Source organism: Symphalangus syndactylus, chromosome 4 (assembly GCF_028878055.3).
Source record: "Symphalangus syndactylus isolate Jambi chromosome 4, NHGRI_mSymSyn1-v2.1_pri, whole genome shotgun sequence".
In the NCBI taxonomy this organism is placed as follows: domain Eukaryota; kingdom Metazoa; phylum Chordata; class Mammalia; order Primates; family Hylobatidae; genus Symphalangus; species Symphalangus syndactylus.
In genome coordinates, this window is record NC_072426.2 from 83,320,248 (window position 1) to 83,338,466 (window position 18,219).

General features: G+C 42.3%; 1 protein-coding gene across 39 annotated transcripts in view; it reads left to right on the top strand.

Annotated features, from left to right (window-relative positions):
- LOC129480870 (WASH complex subunit 2A) overlaps nucleotides 1-17,946 on the top strand; it is a 65,149-nt gene extending 47,203 nt beyond the window's left edge. For 11 of the 39 annotated variants that reach the window (XM_063637401.1, XM_055275306.2, XM_063637399.1 and 8 more), the window contains 10 exons: nucleotides 2,325-2,477; nucleotides 4,012-4,194; nucleotides 9,567-9,695; nucleotides 9,823-9,903; nucleotides 10,511-10,633; nucleotides 11,615-11,677; nucleotides 12,037-12,249; nucleotides 13,875-14,495; nucleotides 15,357-15,534; nucleotides 17,264-17,946. In XM_063637401.1, the coding sequence (XP_063493471.1) occupies nucleotides 2,325-2,477; nucleotides 4,012-4,194; nucleotides 9,567-9,695; nucleotides 9,823-9,903; nucleotides 10,511-10,633; nucleotides 11,615-11,677; nucleotides 12,037-12,249; nucleotides 13,875-14,495; nucleotides 15,357-15,534; nucleotides 17,264-17,403 (1,884 nt within the window). In that variant the 3' untranslated portion in view covers nucleotides 17,404-17,946. The remainder of the gene's footprint in view (nucleotides 1-2,324; nucleotides 2,478-4,011; nucleotides 4,195-9,566; nucleotides 9,696-9,822; nucleotides 9,904-10,510; nucleotides 10,634-11,614; nucleotides 11,678-12,036; nucleotides 12,250-13,874; nucleotides 14,496-15,356; nucleotides 15,535-17,263) is intronic. The other 28 variants (XM_055275310.2, XM_055275317.2, XM_063637403.1 and 25 more) reach the window with 12 other exon arrangements.
- Nucleotides 17,947-18,219: the final 273 nt, after the last annotated feature.

An 18,219-nucleotide genomic window follows, 5' to 3' on the forward strand; every position in this document is an offset into this window, starting at 1 on the left:
ACGTAGGGGTCTCAGGGTCAGGAGAGGGATGGTTGATTTTGTGCTGCCTTTGTGCTTCATCCAATAGGCAGGTTGTAATCGGTACCTGTCAGTGTGATATTTGACAGACTCTGGCCTTGCAGGTGAGGTTCAGCTTTCGTTCGTAGGCCCGGTTTCTATTACCCATATGGCCAAGATGCAGCCATATTAGACAATTTTTTTTTCTTCAGACTTTCCTTATTTTCTGACACCTATCAAGAAAGTAAGTTTGACCAGGCGTGGTGGCTCACGCCTGTAATCCCAACACTTTGGGAGGCCGACGTGGGTGGATCACCTGAGGTCAGGAGTTTGGGACCAGCCTGGCCAACATGGTGGAACCCCATCTCTATTAAAAATACAAAAATTAGCCAGGCACAGTGGTGCATGCCTGTGATCCCAGCTACGAGGGAGGCTGAGGCAGGAGAATCGCTTGAACCCAAGAGATGGATTTTGCAGGGAGCTGAGGTTGTGCCAGTGCACTCCAGCCTGGGCAACAGAGCAAGACTCCATCTCAAAAAAAAAAAAAAGAAGGAAAAAGAAAAAAACAGGAAGTAAACTTCATGACAAGGATGAGCTTGTCTTCAAGAAGATTAAAACTGGTACTTTGGGTAGCATTTTCTGTGGTTTAAGGACCTTAGTTATATATGAAGGAAGAATATGATTTGCCATACTTAAGTCTCTTTTTGTCTCCCCTATCAACTATTTGCACTGAAATTTTTTTTGTTTGTTTTGAAACGGAGTCTTGCTCTGTCGTCCAGGCTGGAGTGCAGTGGTGCATCTCGGCTCACTGCAAGCTCCGCCTCCCGGGTTCATGCCATTCTGCCTGAGCCTCCCTAGTAGCTGGGACTACAGGCGCCCACCACCATGCCGAGCTAATTTTTTGTCTTTCTTTAGTAGAGACGGGGTTTCTCTGTGTTAGCCAGAATGGTCTCGATCTCCTGATCTCGTGATCCGCCCACCTTGGCCTCCCAAAGTGCTTGGATTACATGCGTGAGCCACCGTGCCCGGCTGCATTGAATTTTTATGTAGTTTTCAGTGAGTCCAGGATGTTCCACAAAAGCCTTTTCCTTTAATCACTTCAGTATTGCCTTATCTCTTCTGAAATTCTTTATGGCTTCCAGTGTTCTTTTATGTCAGGTTCAATGGTTTTGCACTTTACTTATCTCTTCCTAACTAAAAATCCCCTTGCTCTCTTCTTTCTTCATTCATCACATTTTAAAATCATGATTAGCAATGTCCTTCCTTAGTTTCCCAAATCTGCCTTCCTAACTTGATTTAGGCGTTGCCTCAAAGCACACTTCCTCATGTCATATGGTATGATTTGTATCTATACTATACTATAATAGAGCTTTAGTTTTTTTCTGAAGAACTTGTTGTTAAGTCACTTGCTGCAAAGATGCCATGAATTCCAGGAAAGTCGCAAACCTCAGTTTCGTAGTCCCCAAATCCCTGCCTCCCTGATAAGGAAGAGATGAGAAATGGGCTTGAAGTGCTTGCAGACTTGTACTGAACACTGAGTTGGTATAAAACGCCGGGACTGGCCATGGAAGTATAGTGTATGGTCCTTTCAGATGAACAGACAAACAGATGTGTGCTAGCTGTTATATAAGTTAGGAAGAAAGTCAAGGAAGGGTCAGGTAGAGAGATAAATATTATGCTTATTCAACAAAGCAACTGACACTTAACTGAAGAGGACAGAGACCATGAGTGACATCTGAGTGGGGGCCTTGCTTGAAGGATGGGGAGGATTTGCATCTACAGACATCGAGGGCAGCGTGGCATGGAAGTTTGAAAGTTTGCAGTGACTTTAAGGAACAGCATGGAAAGGAGGAGATGCACATGAGTAGAGGGGTAGAATGGGGTGTCTGCTGAGTGTCATTTGCTTCATGCAAGGAGTGCAGGTTTGGGTTGGGAGAGGATCTGATCCAGCAGGTGTTTTGTTTTAGCAAGACAACTCTGGATGATGTCTTCTAGTTGAAATATAAGAGGAGTGAGGCAGAGAGAGAGAAACTCATAATCGTCTGGTGGCAGAGGTAAGGATCTGAGTGAGGGAGGCATGGGGGTTGACAGACACAAGTAGACAGATACAGGTGATGTGGTGGCGTGAAGTGTCCTGTCCACAAGTCCCGGGTGGTGGTGTTTGTTGCTTCTCCCTTTTGGTGCTACCTTCACTATCCTGTCCTCTCTTCCTTGATCACATTTAGCTGAAGCCCCAAGAGGATGGTTTGGGCTTGTTCTGTATATGGCCATGCTGGTCAGACACACTTTTTTATTGTTATGGATGTCGTGTACTCTTCTTTTGGTAGAAAAAAGAGACTGTCTCTGAGGCACCACCTTTGCTGTTCAGCGATGAAGAAGAGAAGGAGGCACAACTTGGAGTGAAGCCTGTGGATAAGAAGGTTGAGAGTGCCAAGGAGTCATTAAAATTTGGGAGAACTGATGTGGCTGAGTCTGAAAAGGTGGACTTTTCTCTCTTGTATGCTTGAATGCGTTTGTCTCTCGTATGTTGTTTTAAACACACACAACCCCTTAAGTTTTTTGACCACAGAAAATAAATGGCCCATCTGTAGACAGATTCGAAAACATAGACAAGCAGTGTGTGTCCCCACAGTGCAGGAAGCCTCTGCAGGGCCTTTCCTCCCGGCCCTTCTCCAAGACATGTTCGCGCTGTGGCGTGCCTGCTCCTGTCTCTGTGGTTACTGTCACGTCATGGCATCTTTGCTTTCTAACTTGTTCTCTTCTATGCAGTGTTCCTGTTACCCTTGGTCCTCCTTTGATCCCCGACTGCACTTGAATTTAAATGTCAGTTTTAAGGAGATTTTAGTTTAGCATGCTTTTACTTTTAGATGATATTGGCAAGGATTACAGAGTAGAGTGAAATTTCTACTCTTTCTAAAACATTAGCTTTCATGTCCTGGACGGTCTGCCGTCTCTTGCAGGAGGCCTGTGGGTAGTGCTGCTGGCCACACCTGGGCATCCAGCCTTGTGGTTGCCTTCAGTCTCTATATGCCTCCTTTCTTTCTCTAACTTTTCTTATACGCTGTGTGTCCAGCTGCTTAGGTCTAAGATCTCCCAGGGCCTATGTGAAGAGTGTTGTATTTGCATTTGCTGCTGAGGCTCCTTGGAGCTACAGTGATACAAGCATTTCATTTGTACCTGTGTTCCTGTGTGAAATTCTCTTCCTAGTGGCTGTGTGTGGACCCCAGTCTTATCCCGGTCCCGGTCCACACTTGACTCTGACTGGTTGCTGTACTGCCCTCTCCCTGAGTGTAAGCCCCTTGCGGACTAGGCCCAGTTTGTTTTGCTCACCATTATATCTGTAGTACTTGGCATATTACTTTGCACACAGTAAGGCACTATGTTATAAATTATGTATTTCTTTAAAGAAGCATTTTTTTTAATAGTTTGAGTACTCTGAAATCGGGATGTACCTCATAATCAATTGTATCTTACCTGAAATGTGCTAGTTGTTGAATGAATAAATGCTGCATTTTAGAATTATTTCAGAGATTCTTCTTCCATTGCCTATACAGTGTAAGCCTTTTAGAATTTGAGGGTCTGATTTTCCTGATCAGATTTCCCCCTTGGGGCTTATGTATTAGTTAAATGCTACGAATTCATGGTCCACTCCCAATGATCGGCACTTGTGTTAGTTATCTTTGTCACTTAGAAATTCTTCCTAGTTCATGAGCAACCAGTGTGCATCAGGATTACAGACGTCCTATCACTTGATAGGAGAGAGGGGCCCATGGTCTTAAACTGCTTGGAAAAGTTATCTTTGGCTACGGATGATTGTACAAGACTGTCTCTTGGAGCAGCCAATCAAGAATTGACCTCAGTGTTTTGTTACTTGGGTGCAGATGTGATTCACTGTGCCCTGAGTCATGCAAATGTGGCAGTTACTGAATTAATGAGGAGCTTGGCGGGTTCCATGATAGGATTTGTATTTTCTGGTGTTACTTATTTTTTTCTCCCTATTATTTTCATTTTCAGGAAGGACTTTTGACTAGATCTGCTCAGGAAGCAGTCAAGCATTCTGATTTATTTTCTTCATCATCCCCATTGGACAAAGGAACCAAGCCTAGAACCAAAACTGTTCTTAGCTTGTTTGATGAGGAAGAGGATAAAATGGAAGATCAAAACACTATCCAGGCTCCACAGAAAGAAGTAGGAAAGGTAAACGAAAAGCAATAGTGGTTCAAGTCTCTGGATGAGATAAAAGACTCTCATCTCATGGTTGTCATTCTGTCATGTGAGTTTCTGAAGGAATCTTAACCTGCAACGTAGCGTGTTAATGGTTCTCTGCAGTCATTTAGATATTTGGGAATCTTAATCAGGAACTCTTACCTCAAGTAGCAGTGTTAGGATAGGGGATTAGAATTTCACCCCCCTCTTCTGGGATTTACAGACCTTGTTGTTCCTTCTAGCAAAGCTTTGCCCCTTGGCCAGTTGTGGGATGTAAGCAACAGGAAAGGGAAGTTAGGCTGGAGCTGTACAGTTAAGTTATTTCTAACATTCAGTTTAAGAAAAAGTGTTATAGATGAACCTTTCATACTGATCAGGCGTCAGCAAACTATTTCTATAAAGGACCATATAATGCCTATTTTAGCTTTTGCAGCCTATTTGGGCTCTGTCATAACTGCCTAGCTCTGCCACTGGCAGCATGAAAACAGCCCTGGGAAACATGAAGATGGATGGGCATGACTGTGTTCCAGTTAGTTTTATTAATAAAAATAGGTGATGGGCAGCTGGGCGTGGTGGCTCATGCCTGTAATCCCAGCACTTTAGGAGGCCAAGGTGGGTGGATCACAAGGTCAAGAGATCGAGACCATCCTGGCCAACATAATGAGACCCTATTTCTACTAAAAATACAAAAAGTAGCTTGGCATGATGACGCGTGCCTGTAATCCCAGCTACTCGGGAGGCTGAGGCAGGAGAATTGCTTGAACCAGGGAGTCGGAGGTTGTAATGAGCCGAGATCGCACCACTGCACTCCAGCGTGGCAACACAACAAGACTCCATCTCCAAAAAAAAAAAAAAAAAAAAAAAAGATAGATGATGGTCATTCTGTGAGGTCAGTATGACCCTGATATTAAAACTAGACAGCGACATCACCAGAAAGCTACAGATATCCTTTATGAATGTAGAGGCCAAAATCCTCAACGGAAATACTACTGAACCCAATTCAGCAAAATATAAAAAGGATTGCACATTATGAGAAGTGAGATTTACCCCTGGAATGCAAGGTTGGTTCAACATCTAAAATCAGTTGATATAATGCACCGTATCAATAAAATACAGAATTAAAAGGCACATGATGATCTCAACACATGCAGAAAAAGCATTTAATAAAATCCACACCTTTTCATGGTAAAACACTCAATTAATTAGGCATAGGAGGAAGCTTAATGAACTTGATAAAGGACATCTATGAAATCCCTCAGCTGACATCATACTTAATGGTGAAAGACTGCATGCTTTTCAACCCTAACATCATGAACAACACAACAATGTCCATTCTTGGTAATTCTAATCAACCTTGTACTGGGGATTCTAAGCAGGGCATGTAGGTGAGAAAATGAAATAAAAGGCATTCAGATTGGAAAGGAAAAAGTGAAGTGACACAATCTGTATTTGCAGATGGCATGATCTTTTATACAGAAAGTCTTAAGGAATCTACAAAAAACATCCATTGGAAATAAAGTCATTAAGATTGAAGGATGTAAGATCAATATGTGAAAACCAATGGTAGTTCTGTAAGCTAGTAATGAACATTTACTAATTTATGAAAGTTACTAGTCGTAACTTTCTTTTTTTTTTTTTTGCAATGGAGTTTCACTCTTGTCCCCCAGGCTGGATTGCAATGGCACAATCTCGGCTCACTGCAACCTTTGCCTCCTGGGTTCAAGCGATTCTCCTGCCTCAGCCTCCCAAGTAGCTGGGATTATAGGCACCCACCACCATGCCCAGCTAATTTTTGTATTTTTAGTAGAGACAGGGTTTCACCATGTTGGCCACGCTGACCTCGAACTCTTGACCTCAGGTGATCCACCTGCCTCAGCCTCCCGAAGTGCTGGGATTACAGGCGTGAGCCACTGCACCCGACCTACTAGTAGTAACTTTCATAAGCAATTACTAGCTTATGAATGAAATTAAGAAATCAGTTTCTTTTATAGTAATACCAAGAAGGGTAAAATACTTAGGAGTAAATTTAGCAAAAGAATTACAAGACTTGTAAACTAAAATCTACAAAACATTGAAAGAAATTAAAGACCTAGAATCGATGGAAAGACATCTCATATTTATGGACCAGAAACCTTAATATTGGTAAGGTGGCAATACTTCCTTCCCAAAGTGATTTATTGTAATCTCTATCAAAATTCCAGCTTGCTTTTTGCAGAAATGGACAAGCTGATCCTAAAATTTTTATGGAAGTGTAAGAGACCAAGAATAGCCAACAGTCTTGAAAAGGAAGAATAAAGTTAGAAGACTCACACTTCCTGATTTCAAAACTTACTTTAAGACAGGGTGGTATTGGCATAAGGTTAAAATACATAGATCAGTGAAGTAGAATTGAGAGTCTAGAAATAAACCCTCACATTTACAGTCAGTTGCTTAAGGTGCCAAGATATTTCAGTGGGGACACAATAGTCTTCAGCAGATGTGCCAGGATGCTGATTATCTACATGCAAAGGAATGAAGTTGGACCCATTAATAAATAAACTCAGATCCAGTGTAAGATCCAAATGTAAGAACTAAAACTGTACAACTCCTAGAATCTAGAGAGTATGCGAGTAAATTATCATGCCCTTGGATTAGGCAAAGCCTTTTTAGATAGGACACCAAAAGCACAAGTGACAAAAATAGCTAAATTGGGCTTTATTTAAATGAAAAACGTTTGAAAAACATTTAAAGGGCACCATCTGGAAAGTCAAACAACCACCCACAAAATGGGAGAAAAGATTTACAAATCATATATTTGATAAAGGACTTAGATCCAGAATATGTAAAAGACTTATAAGTCAATAATAAAAAGACAAATAGCCCAGATGAAAGAAGGGATAGGCCAGGCGTTGTGGCTCATGCCTGTAATCCCAGCACTCTGGGAGACCAGGACGGGAGGATTGCTTTAGGCCAGGAGTTCAAGACCAGCCTGGGCAACATAGCAAGATCCTGTCTCTACAAAAAATTAAAAAAATTAGCCAGGCCTGGTTGCGTGCTTCTATAGTTCTATCTCCTTGGGAAGTTGAGGCCGAAGAGTCCTTTGAGCCCAGGAGTTCAAGGCTGCAGTGGGCTGTGATCACACCACTGCACTCAGGCTGAGTAACAGAACGAGACCCTGTCTGAAAAAAAATAGATAAGACAGACATCTGAATAGAGATTTTACTGAAGAAGACAGACAAATGGCCAAAAAGGGTATAGAAAGATACTCAGCGTCAGGGAAGCCAAAACCACAATGACATACCACTTCATACCCGGGAAGAGGACCATAATAGAAAAAAAAAAAAAAAAAAAAGGGAAGTAACGTGTGTTGGTAAGGATGTGGATAAATGGAAATTCTCATTCCTTGCTGCTGCAAATGTGGAACAGTACAACCACTTTGGAAAACAGTTTGCTGTTCTTTAAATTCTTATAACATAAAGCTACCACACAATCCAGGAATTTTATTCCTGGGTACATATCCAAGAGAAATAAAAACATGTTCACACAAAACTTGAATATGATTGCTCCCAGCAGCATTATTCATAATAGCCAAAAGATGGAAACAATGGCTAAACATAATATAGTATATCCATACAATGGAATATTATTTGGTAATAAAAAAGGCAAAGTACTGATACATGCTGCCATATGGATGAACCTTGAAAACATTCTAAATGAAATAAGCCAGTCATGGAAGACCGCATATTATGTGATTCCATTTATATGAAATGTCCAGAATAGGCATATGGATGGAGACAGAAAGTAGATTAGTAGTTACTGGGGGCTGGGAGTGGCAGTGAGCAGGAATGGATAATTACTGCTAATGGTTTGGGGTTTCTTTTGGGGGTGATGAGAATGTTCTAAACTTAGATTGTGGTAGTGGATACACAAATCTGACCATACCAAAAAATCATTACATTTTATACTGTAAATGGGTAGATTTTATGGTATATGAATTTGATCTCAGTGGTGATGTTATGCAAACCAGGTTGGCAGGTCGTAGATTGCCAATCCTTTTTATAGATCTAACCAAAGAAATCGTCTATGTTTATTTCTACAAAAAATGTTTTATGAATTTTTTTGTTATACCAATACTATAAGCTTATTTATAAATGAGAGCTGCACACAGTGAATATGATTAATTTGATATGTTTTCTCCCAGTCTCTTACTGTGTATGGTTTTGTAATGTTTTTCCATGGTTGTGAAATATTTAACCTTACGTGCTGTGTTAAACTCATTTTTATATATAACAATAATAATTATTGTTAATGTGATTTATTTTGTTAGAAGTAAGTTTTTCATTAGTTTTTTTGTTTTGTTTTGTTTTGAGATGGAGTCCCACTGTGTTGCCCAGGCTGGAGTGCAATGGTGTGATCTCGGCTCACTGCAGCCTCCGCCTCCCAGGTTCAAGGATTCTCCCACCTCAGCCTCCCAAGTAGCTGGAATCACAGGCATACACCACCACACCTGGCTAATCTTTGTATTTTTAGTAGAGATGGGGTTTCACCACATTGGCCAGGCTGGCCTCGAACTCCTGGCCTCTGGTAGTCCGCCCGCCTTGGCTTCCCAAAGTGCTGGGATTACAGGCATGAGCCACCATGCCTGGCCTTTTTGTTAAGTTTTAATCTGTGGCTGTGATAAGGAAATAGGTATGAATTTTAGAATGTCAGGTCTGGAGCATTATATTATCAAACCAATAATGTTGATGGTAACTTTTAAATGTTAGATATCTAGTAAACAAAAAGGGACTCACTCGGAGTCTGAAAGTAGGGCAGAAGTGATGGACAGGCATGGGAAGGCTTGTGGTCGCACCTGTGCCAGGTCTTTGGCCTGCAGTGCTTACAGGCGAGGGATACATACGTGACCGCTCTGTGTAGTTTGTGCTTGAGTCAGTGCTGTCTCTTCTTCTCTTTGGAAATGAGATGGAGAGAATTCATTCAGTTGTATGTTTTTTATCTTCAAAATGTTTCTCATTGTGGAACTAATGGATTGCTTTTCTAATAAAAAATTTAGATACTATACAAAGTTTATATAATATATATAACCTGGAAAGATTATCTCTAAAGCTCATGCGCATATATATATCTGTATATATAGATATACAGATATATGTAAACTTTGTATTTATAAAAACATTTTCTGGTATTTTTGGAAGCGCCGTAGCATTCCATTTTGTCAATGTTTCATTCCCCTACCGAGTGGCTTTTAGGCTGTGGCCAGCCTTTTGCTAATATAATAACAGCTGCAGGGGACATCTTTGTTGTGTCCATCTTTAACATGTGTAACTTCCTTGAGATAAGTTCTTACAGCTCTAATCACACATGACCTTCCCTCCTGTTCCCAGCGCCGTGATCCTGATGCCCGCCCCAAGAGCACAGGTGTCTTCCAGGATGAAGAGCTGCTTTTCAGCCACAAGCTCCAAAAGGACAATGACCCAGATGTTGACCTTTTTGCTGGCACCAAAAAAACCAAGGTCAGTTCCAAATGGTTCCCCACATTATGACTTGTTATTGTATTGGGTACCGTCTCAACAGCTCACCTAGTTCTCTTTGTAAATTGTTTTGCTTTTGGATATTGAACTTGAGTCTTGTTTATTCTAGCTGTTAGAGCCAAGTGTTGGGAGCCTGTTTGGGGATGATGAAGATGATGATCTTTTCAGCTCTGCCAAGTCCCAGCCTTTGGTACCAGCCTTTTGTTCTCAATACTGGGTTGTGTGGGAAAGATTCTGGGAAAGGAAACTAACGTCCAGTTAGATGATTAAGGAAAATCCTAGGAGAGTCATGCTGCTTTCTACTAAATGAATGGCAAATAACATGCCGAGGGGAGCGTGTGTGGAGGATGCAATGCTTAGTTTCTGTTGTTTCTCATCTTATGTTCCCTATACTAACATTAAAACATTAATAATCCAGGCTCTCTGACTGTACTACACATCTGTGTGATGTTTAAATGGTTGATTGAAAGACCATTGCATACACTGGGGTGACTAAATATTCGTGCCGTTCAGGTGCAAAGCTTTGAGTCTGAGTTTTAGCCTTTCTATGTCATTTTCTCCCCCAGCCCCAGTAGGTTTTTGTAAGTACTCTGTTTTCTTTTTATCATAGAGAGGACTCCTGTGACAGCCACAGTCTTCAGAATGCTATTTCTGAAATCCTACCTTTGAGTTGGTTCAGCCCTCATTTGAGAAAGTATTTTTAAGACTCAGAAGCCAGGATTGTTTTTTGCATTATGATTTTTCCTTAAAATTTCTAAGATACTTGATGGCTTTTTGGTATTTTTTTTCTTTTGAAGGTACAAGAGAAAAAGAGAGTAGTGAAAAAAGACCACTCTGTTGACTCTTTCAAAAACCAGAAACATCCTGAATCCATTCAAGGTAGTAAAGAAAAAGGCATATGGAAGCCGGAAACACCTCAGGTTAGAAATCCTCTTTAAGGATTTTCAGCTCTTGTTTGCATCCCAGTACAGAGAAATTCCATTATGCAGACCCACAGTTATTCAGACTTGTCTGCATTAAGGAGGAAACAGTAACCAGGGCTGCCGCTTTGTCTTCACTGCACTACCCCCGAGTCATCTCCCCTCTCCTCGCTCCATACTCCAGAGTTTCATGAATCTATACTTTAATAGTTAGTGTTTTTTGATGCCATGCCAGATTTGACTCTAAGGTGGAGTTAAGGTAGGATGAAGAATCTTCTTCCCACTAAAGAATTTATTTCTCCCTCTGGATTTCCTTGGAATAGAATTAAAATAGAAATAAATGTAAATTACATCTGATTTCTTGGCTGCTCTCAGTGTTGCCTCTCCCAAGGTCATTGCTGTTGGGCCCTACTCTGCAGCAGTCTTCTCAGAAGGCTGTGGAGCTCCTCCTGGGAACAGCCCAGTACTGGAGAGCGAGTGCCAGTTCCATGTGCAGGTGTCCCAGGGTGTCTCACTGAAGCCTTAGTGTCCTGAGCTGTAAACCTGAGGCACTTGGACCAGCACATCACCACTGACCCTTCCTGGGGCTCAGATCTTTTGCTTTTAGAGCCAGTGCATTAGGCTATGGTTGAATTTTTGTGTGCTCCTTGAAATTTCTGTTTGATAACCAACATGGTAATTTTGCCTGCTGGTCAGTTTTAGGTGCTCTGATAAACTGTGACTCTTGGGAATCTTACTCATCTTGTGTTCCTTGACTCCATATCTGATCTGACAGCTTTCCACTTAACGTGACAGAGGAGGAGGCATACGTGAAGTAGTGCTAGTGAAACGTCAGGCCCCAGGAGAGATTTGAATGCCTTTCCCTTTAAAGAGCTACAGAAAGTGACAGTTTTGCTCCATCACAGATTTATTTACAGGCATAAGAAACACTTGTCTTTCTGTTTCCCCAGTGGATTTTTAACTGGATGTAATTTTACACAGGACTCATCAGGTCTCGCTCCATTTAAAACCAAAGAACCATCCACTCGGATCGGGAAGATACAAGTAATTAAAACACTGGAATCTTCATTGCCTGCCCTGTGGCATCTATAAACTTTTTTGGGTTTCCTACTTTTGTCAGCTGCTGCCAAGCATCTTCTCATCTCTTCCCCCGCCTCCCCTCCCTGCACCTAGTTGTTGTCTCTTGTGTGCTGCGTCTTTAACATCTATTCTTTGAGCCCAGTGGTGGGCATAGGTGTAAGACCCTCTGTTTTAATTCTGAGACTAGATCAGACGATTTTCCTACATTTCTCTTCTCCTCTCGTATTATACATTGTGTGCACCGAATCTTGTCATGTGTCACAGTAAAGATAATAGACTGCTGTGTTGAAGAACAAATACAGAGTTTCATTTTTCTTCTTTAGGCAAGTTTAGCGATCAACCCAGCGGCCTTGCTGCCCACAGCGGCTTCCCAGATCTCCGAAGTAAAGCCTGTTTTGCCGGAATTGGCTTTTCCTTCATCTGAACACAGAAGGAGCCACGGTCTGGAAAGTGTGCCTGTCCTTCCCAGGAGTGGGGAGGCCGGTGTGAGTTTTGATCTTCCAGCTCAGGCAGACACCTTACACAGTGCAAACAAGGTGATGAAACCATCTTTGCTTCCTTGCTCTCTTCTTTTAACCAGAACATGCATATGCTTCTTTCTAGTTTATCAATTGCATACACAGCAGTCTTTGACTCTCCTTTTGAAGGGGGTGCCTCATCCTTCAGCCGCTCCCCCCTCCATTCTCCCCACCCCCCTCATCCTGCACCTGCTTTTCCACGGCCTGCATTTGGTACATTTGCATTTTGCTCAGTAGCCACAGTAACGTCTCACCACTTTGGCTGGTGTCTGACACCTGCAGGTTTCCAGCACTGCCACCTGGGGGTCTTCTAACCACAGAGCAGATCATGCCCCTCCTGCTGGCGCTTCCTCACTGCTCCAAGGAGAGCATTTGGGCTCCTGGGTTTGGTATGAAACCCCTTTACAATCGGTGCCAGCCCATGTGTGCAGCTTCCTCACCAGTCACTGCACACTTTGCAGCCTGACTCCAGGCACACCAGGTGCCACTCCCTGAACACACATGGTCTGTTCTGCTGCTGCCCAAGGTTCCTGCTGCCTCCTCACCAGGAATGCTCCTCTCTGTCCACAGCTGTACTTCCACATGCCCACTTCTGTCACTGTGCCATGCACTCCCCGCACCAAGTTCCCACAGCAGCGACACTGTTTCATGGGATCTCCTCAATGGACTGTGAATCCTTTGAATTTTCCTTTCATTTTAGTTGGGTTTCTTGTTTCTATCCAGTCTCCCTTCTCTAGAAAGCTTTAGCTGATCTCCAAGTAAGTGATAGGACACAGAATGACCTACCCTGGCAAATAGATTCATTTCACATGTTTCCAAACCTGTTTCCTTGTGCGAAACAAAACAGCCTTCCTTTTACGACAATTTTCATTGGCTTTTTTTTTTTATTATTAAGTTTAAATTGGCAACTAAAATTGTGACATTCCCCTGAAGTTGGCAACACAGTCATACTTTGCCCAAAGTAGATTGTATCTTCTCAAAATTCTACTTGATTGTGTATCTTGGAATTTATCATAAACACTGCATCATTGCTACTAAGTGATTCATGTTTTGAAATTATATGAGAAGTTCTGATTTCTAAGCCATATTTCTTATGTGGAATATTTAACATTTGAATTTAATGTTTATTGACTTGAAGAAAACAGCACCTTAGATTACCTCTCTTTATTGTCTCGTATTTCTCCCCGCTCCTGGAGCCTGAATTTAGACTAGCCCCCTAACAAAGGTTAGTACCAGAATTCCCCAATTCTTTCTTGTTTTGAAAGATACCCACGTTTCTATTGAGGGTAGAGTAGGGGCCAAGGGAGGGGTTGTGAGACACAGAGAGCCAACATGCCTACTTTCCAAGTTTCCAGCAACAAATGAAGCTTTTTGTGTGAAACTGAATTGAAACTGCCCTGAAAAGATTAAAAAATGGAGAACTCTAAAGGATTAAGAATGACTTAGTCTTGGAGTACTAGGAGCTATTAAACTCCTTCCTTGGAAATCATTAAGAAATAACCTCTTCTATGTTCTTAGATAATATCTTCATTGAAGTAGACCAGATAACCTTACAATATTTTGAGTCACTGATTCTTTGCCATAGTAGCTTTGAACACTTTATTTTATCGTCAGATCAATGTGTGTTTTTTTTGCCGTTGCAGAGCCGTGTCAAGATGAGAGGGAAGCGTAGACCGCAGACCCGTGCAGCTAGGCGGCTGGCTGCTCAGGAGTCCAGCGAGGCTGAGGACATGAGTGTCCCCAGAGGACCCATTGCACAGTGGGCTGATGGCGCCATTTCCCCTGATGGCCATCGGCCACAGCTCAGAGCAGCCAGTGGAGAAGACAGCACTGAGGAGGCCCTGGCAGCTGCCGCTGCACCTTGGGAAGGTGGTCCTGTGCCTGGAGTGGACAGAAGCCCCTTTGCAAAGTCTCTGGGTCATTCCAGAGGGGAGGCTGACCTTTTTGATTCTGGGGACATCTTTTCCACAGGCACTGGATCTCAGTCCGTGGAGAGAACAAAACCCAAGGCAAAGATAGCAGAGAATCCTGCCAACCCACCAGTGGGTGGTAAAGCAAAGAGCCCCATGATTCCTGCTCTAGGCGAGGCCAGCAGTGATGATGATCTCTTTCAGTCTGCTAAACCAAAACCAGCAAAGAAAACAAATCCCTTTCCTCTCCTGGAAGATGAGGATGACCTCTTTACAGATCAGAAAGTCAAGAAGAATGAGACAAAATCCAATAGTCGACAGGATGTCACATCAACAACACAAGATATTTTTGAGGTAATAGGACTTAACACGCTTTTGTGTCTGTTCTAAGTTAAGGAAGGTATCTGATTGGCTTATATGAGCCATAGGTTATGTTTAGCTTGTTGCATGCATACCCCGTAGCCACTTGCTTAGTAATTATAATTAGGCTCTTTTATTAATAAGTCTAACATTGATTCAGAAGTGGTTTTTTGTTTTGTTGCATGTAGAATGTATTTCTTGGCTGGCCATGATCATTGATACAGGTCTTGGTTTCTCTAGTCTGTATGGTTTTTTTATTTTTATAGAATATTGTTGTAATCAGCTTCCCGGGCATGCCACTCGTTGACATGCATACAGCTCCACTGGTCCAGCTTGGGAGTTTAACCTCTGGTTCTGGGGACATTGGCCCTGGCTGGAGCTGACAATGTAGTGCATGCAGGCAATAAGACTTTCAGTGGCATTTGCTCAGCAGATGTTTACTGAGCACCTGGGGACTGCAGGCACGAGGTGAACTCGGAGAAGTGCTAGGCTCCTTAAGCTCTCTGGCAAGATAATCAAATACAAACAGGGCAATGGATAATTAAGATGTTTTCAAATAGTACTAAGTGTCATGAAGAAAATAACCTGGGGCAGAGTGGTAGGTAAGGGTGGGAGGTGCTCCTTTAGGCAGGACTGGTAGAGAAGGTGTCACTGCAGTGCCGGCATTTGAGCCAGGTTGAGATGGGCGGGTCAAGCTGTGCAGAGATCTGGGGTAGTGCATCCCAGGCAGAGGGGGCAGTCTCTAGGCTGTTCCACACACCCTGGCCAATTGCGTTTCCATAGCTTGTTGACGTGTTTGAGTTTAAAAAGCAAATTGATTTAACATTGTTTTGTATGTATTTTTGGCTTAACAAGGATGATATATTTGCTACGGAAGCAATGAAACCCTCTCAGAAAACCAGAGAGAAGGAGAAAACATTGGAATCTAATTTATTTGATGATAACATTGATATCTTTGCTGACTTAACTGTAAAACCAAAAGAAAAGTCCAAAAAGAAAGTGGAAGCCAAGTCTATATTTGATGATGATATGGGTAAGTTTGGTTTTCTACATCTGACCTAGAGAATTCTTACCTTTCCGTCACTTGGTATTTTTCCTGCTACCTTTTCTTGGCCCTTTTCTGGAAAATGCACGCCAGCGGGTTCACTTCAGTGTAATCCTGAGTTAGGCTGAAGATAGGTAAGAGATGGACTAATTATTTTAGTGAAGTAACTCTTTCCTATGATAGTTATCAAAGAATTTGAAGGCACCCAGAGTTTGACGTTTAAGTATAATTTAACTTTGATCTCGGTGCACCTCACCAATCATCTGTGACACACCCTGATGTTATGAAAGGAGGTTTGATCAGAAATGACCTCACGTGCTAAAGTAGACTGAGGGGACTGCCTTGGGTGTGATGTGGTTGGCTGAGTCAGAGCTCCAGATGGACAGGGGGTGTCCATGGTTCTGTGCGAGAAGAGAGCAAGTCTAGACCTGGGTGTAGGCTCTATCTCAGGCGTTGCATCTCACTGAGGTCTTTGGTGTTTGGGAGCAAGCTTGTCTTCCTTATATGGCACAACTTCTGCTTTATTAGTAGACAAGGCAAATGCCCGAGAACCTTAAATATTGGACTTTTGATAAATCCTGTGGGCTGAGGCCACATACACATTTCCTACTCCCCCCGTCAATCTAGACCTTGAGACTAACTGGGAGACAGCTGGTGCTGCAGAGTCACTCACTGGCTCTGTGCCTCCAGCAAGCGGTGTGCTCTGTCTCCTCTGCTTCCCGCCACATGGAGTACAGAAGGGAACTCGTTCATTATTTTAAATACAAAAAAAGTAATACGTGCTTACTGTAATAGATTCATGCAATTCAGAAAATGTAAAAAGTGAATAACCCCTAGAGGTAATAGTAACAGTTTGGTGTATATCCTTTCAGACACAGTGACATTAATATATGTTTGTGTACACATCAATGTATACCCTCACTTTTTAAAAAGTAAGAATTTATTTACCTATTCTGCTCTGTCTTTTAGTTACTTAGTGTCTTTTCATGTCAGTACATAGAGATCTCCTTCCTTGTTTTCAGTGGTGTGCTCGATTTCTTTGTATTTAGCCATTAGCCTGTTGACGGCAATCTCGATTGTTTCTGTTTTCTTTATTACAAATAATACTGTGGTCTTTACCATTTGTGTACACCTAACTTTATGTATACATGCTAAAATCATGGTTGGATAAAACCCTAGCAGTAACATTACTGGGTAAGTACCATAATTAGATAAGACAAGCTCTTGAGTCAGTGAAGCACCAAACGAATGCGGTGACGGAGGCTTACAGTCTTACATTGAGATGCCTCAAATCAGTGCATTTATTCTGAAAGAAAACGGGTGGGTCCTATGTTGGATTTCCCTTTGCATATTTGTATTGCTCTTTTAAAACCCAGTATGAAAAGAATATCTAAATAAGTCCATTGTCCCTGATGGTAGGGGCGTGGGCTGGTTTGGAGATGAAGTTACCCTTCCCTTTTTTCTGTCCTGCACATGCACGTACAAACACTTTTGTAGCTGAAGAAATTGTGCTCCAGGAGAAACCTGTGTATGATCATAAAACTTAATGTGTAACAAACACAGAACCAGCATCTTAGAGGCTTGAGTTCTAGGTTAGTGTTTTAGGGTACTCCATGCTGTTACCAGAGCTGGGTCTTTGGTGGTTTGCTTACATGTGTCTTAAAAGGACCTCTCCCCACCCCTCTTCAGCAACTGTTTTTCTTTTTTCTTTCTAAAGATGACATCTTCTCCTCTGGTATCCAGGCTAAGACAACCAAACCAAAAAGCCGATCTGCACAGGCCGCACCTGAACCAAGATTTGAACACAAGATGTCCAACATCTTTGATGATCCCCTGAATGCCTTTGGAGGCCAGTAGAGCACACAGGGTATCCACATGTTACCCTGCAGCTACATTGTTGAGTTAGTGATGATGTCGTGTATGCTCATGGTCTTAACTAGATTACAAAAAGCAAATACTAGAACAGCTAGCTCATCTTTTACCCAATGTACTTAGTATTTTTCTGCACTGGTTTAATCATGCTTAATACTATAAAACAAAAATAAATATTTCACAGTGGTTGGTTTGTTTTGTTTTTAAACTGCAGTTTGATTTAGTTAGCCTTGCTGGGGCCATAATATGCTTCAGGGTGTGTAAAAGACTAAATCTCTCCTTGTGGCTTTCATGGGTAGGCAGGGAATCTCAGAGGTAGCAAATGCCACCTGACCAGAAGTCTTTGTTATATGGATGGGAACCCTAACTTAGGGCCTGGGCAGGGGAAAGAGAAAGAAGATGAGAGTTTATGGGAGCAGGTTTTCACTGAATTCTGAGGGTGCCTCTGCATGTCCTCCAAGGCAAAGTTTGGCTAGCTATGGCCCTTCCACTGTCATATTTTGTTAATAAAATTTTATTGGAACACAACCACATTCATTTATTTACTTGAAACTCAGTGGCTTGGTAGAAACCTCTTTCACATTTTCCGCCTGGACTTGGCCGTGTGGTTTCATGGGGAGACATCTGTAGGCTCTATCTGTGCTGGAGACATCTGTAGGGCTTGACGGGACTAGACATCTACAAAGGCTCACTCACACAGCTGGCTGCAGATGCTGGTGTTGGCTGGGCATTTAGCTTGGCCTGTTGACCAGAGCACCTGCCTGGGGCCTCTCCATGGCTTGGGCTTCTCACAGCATCAGC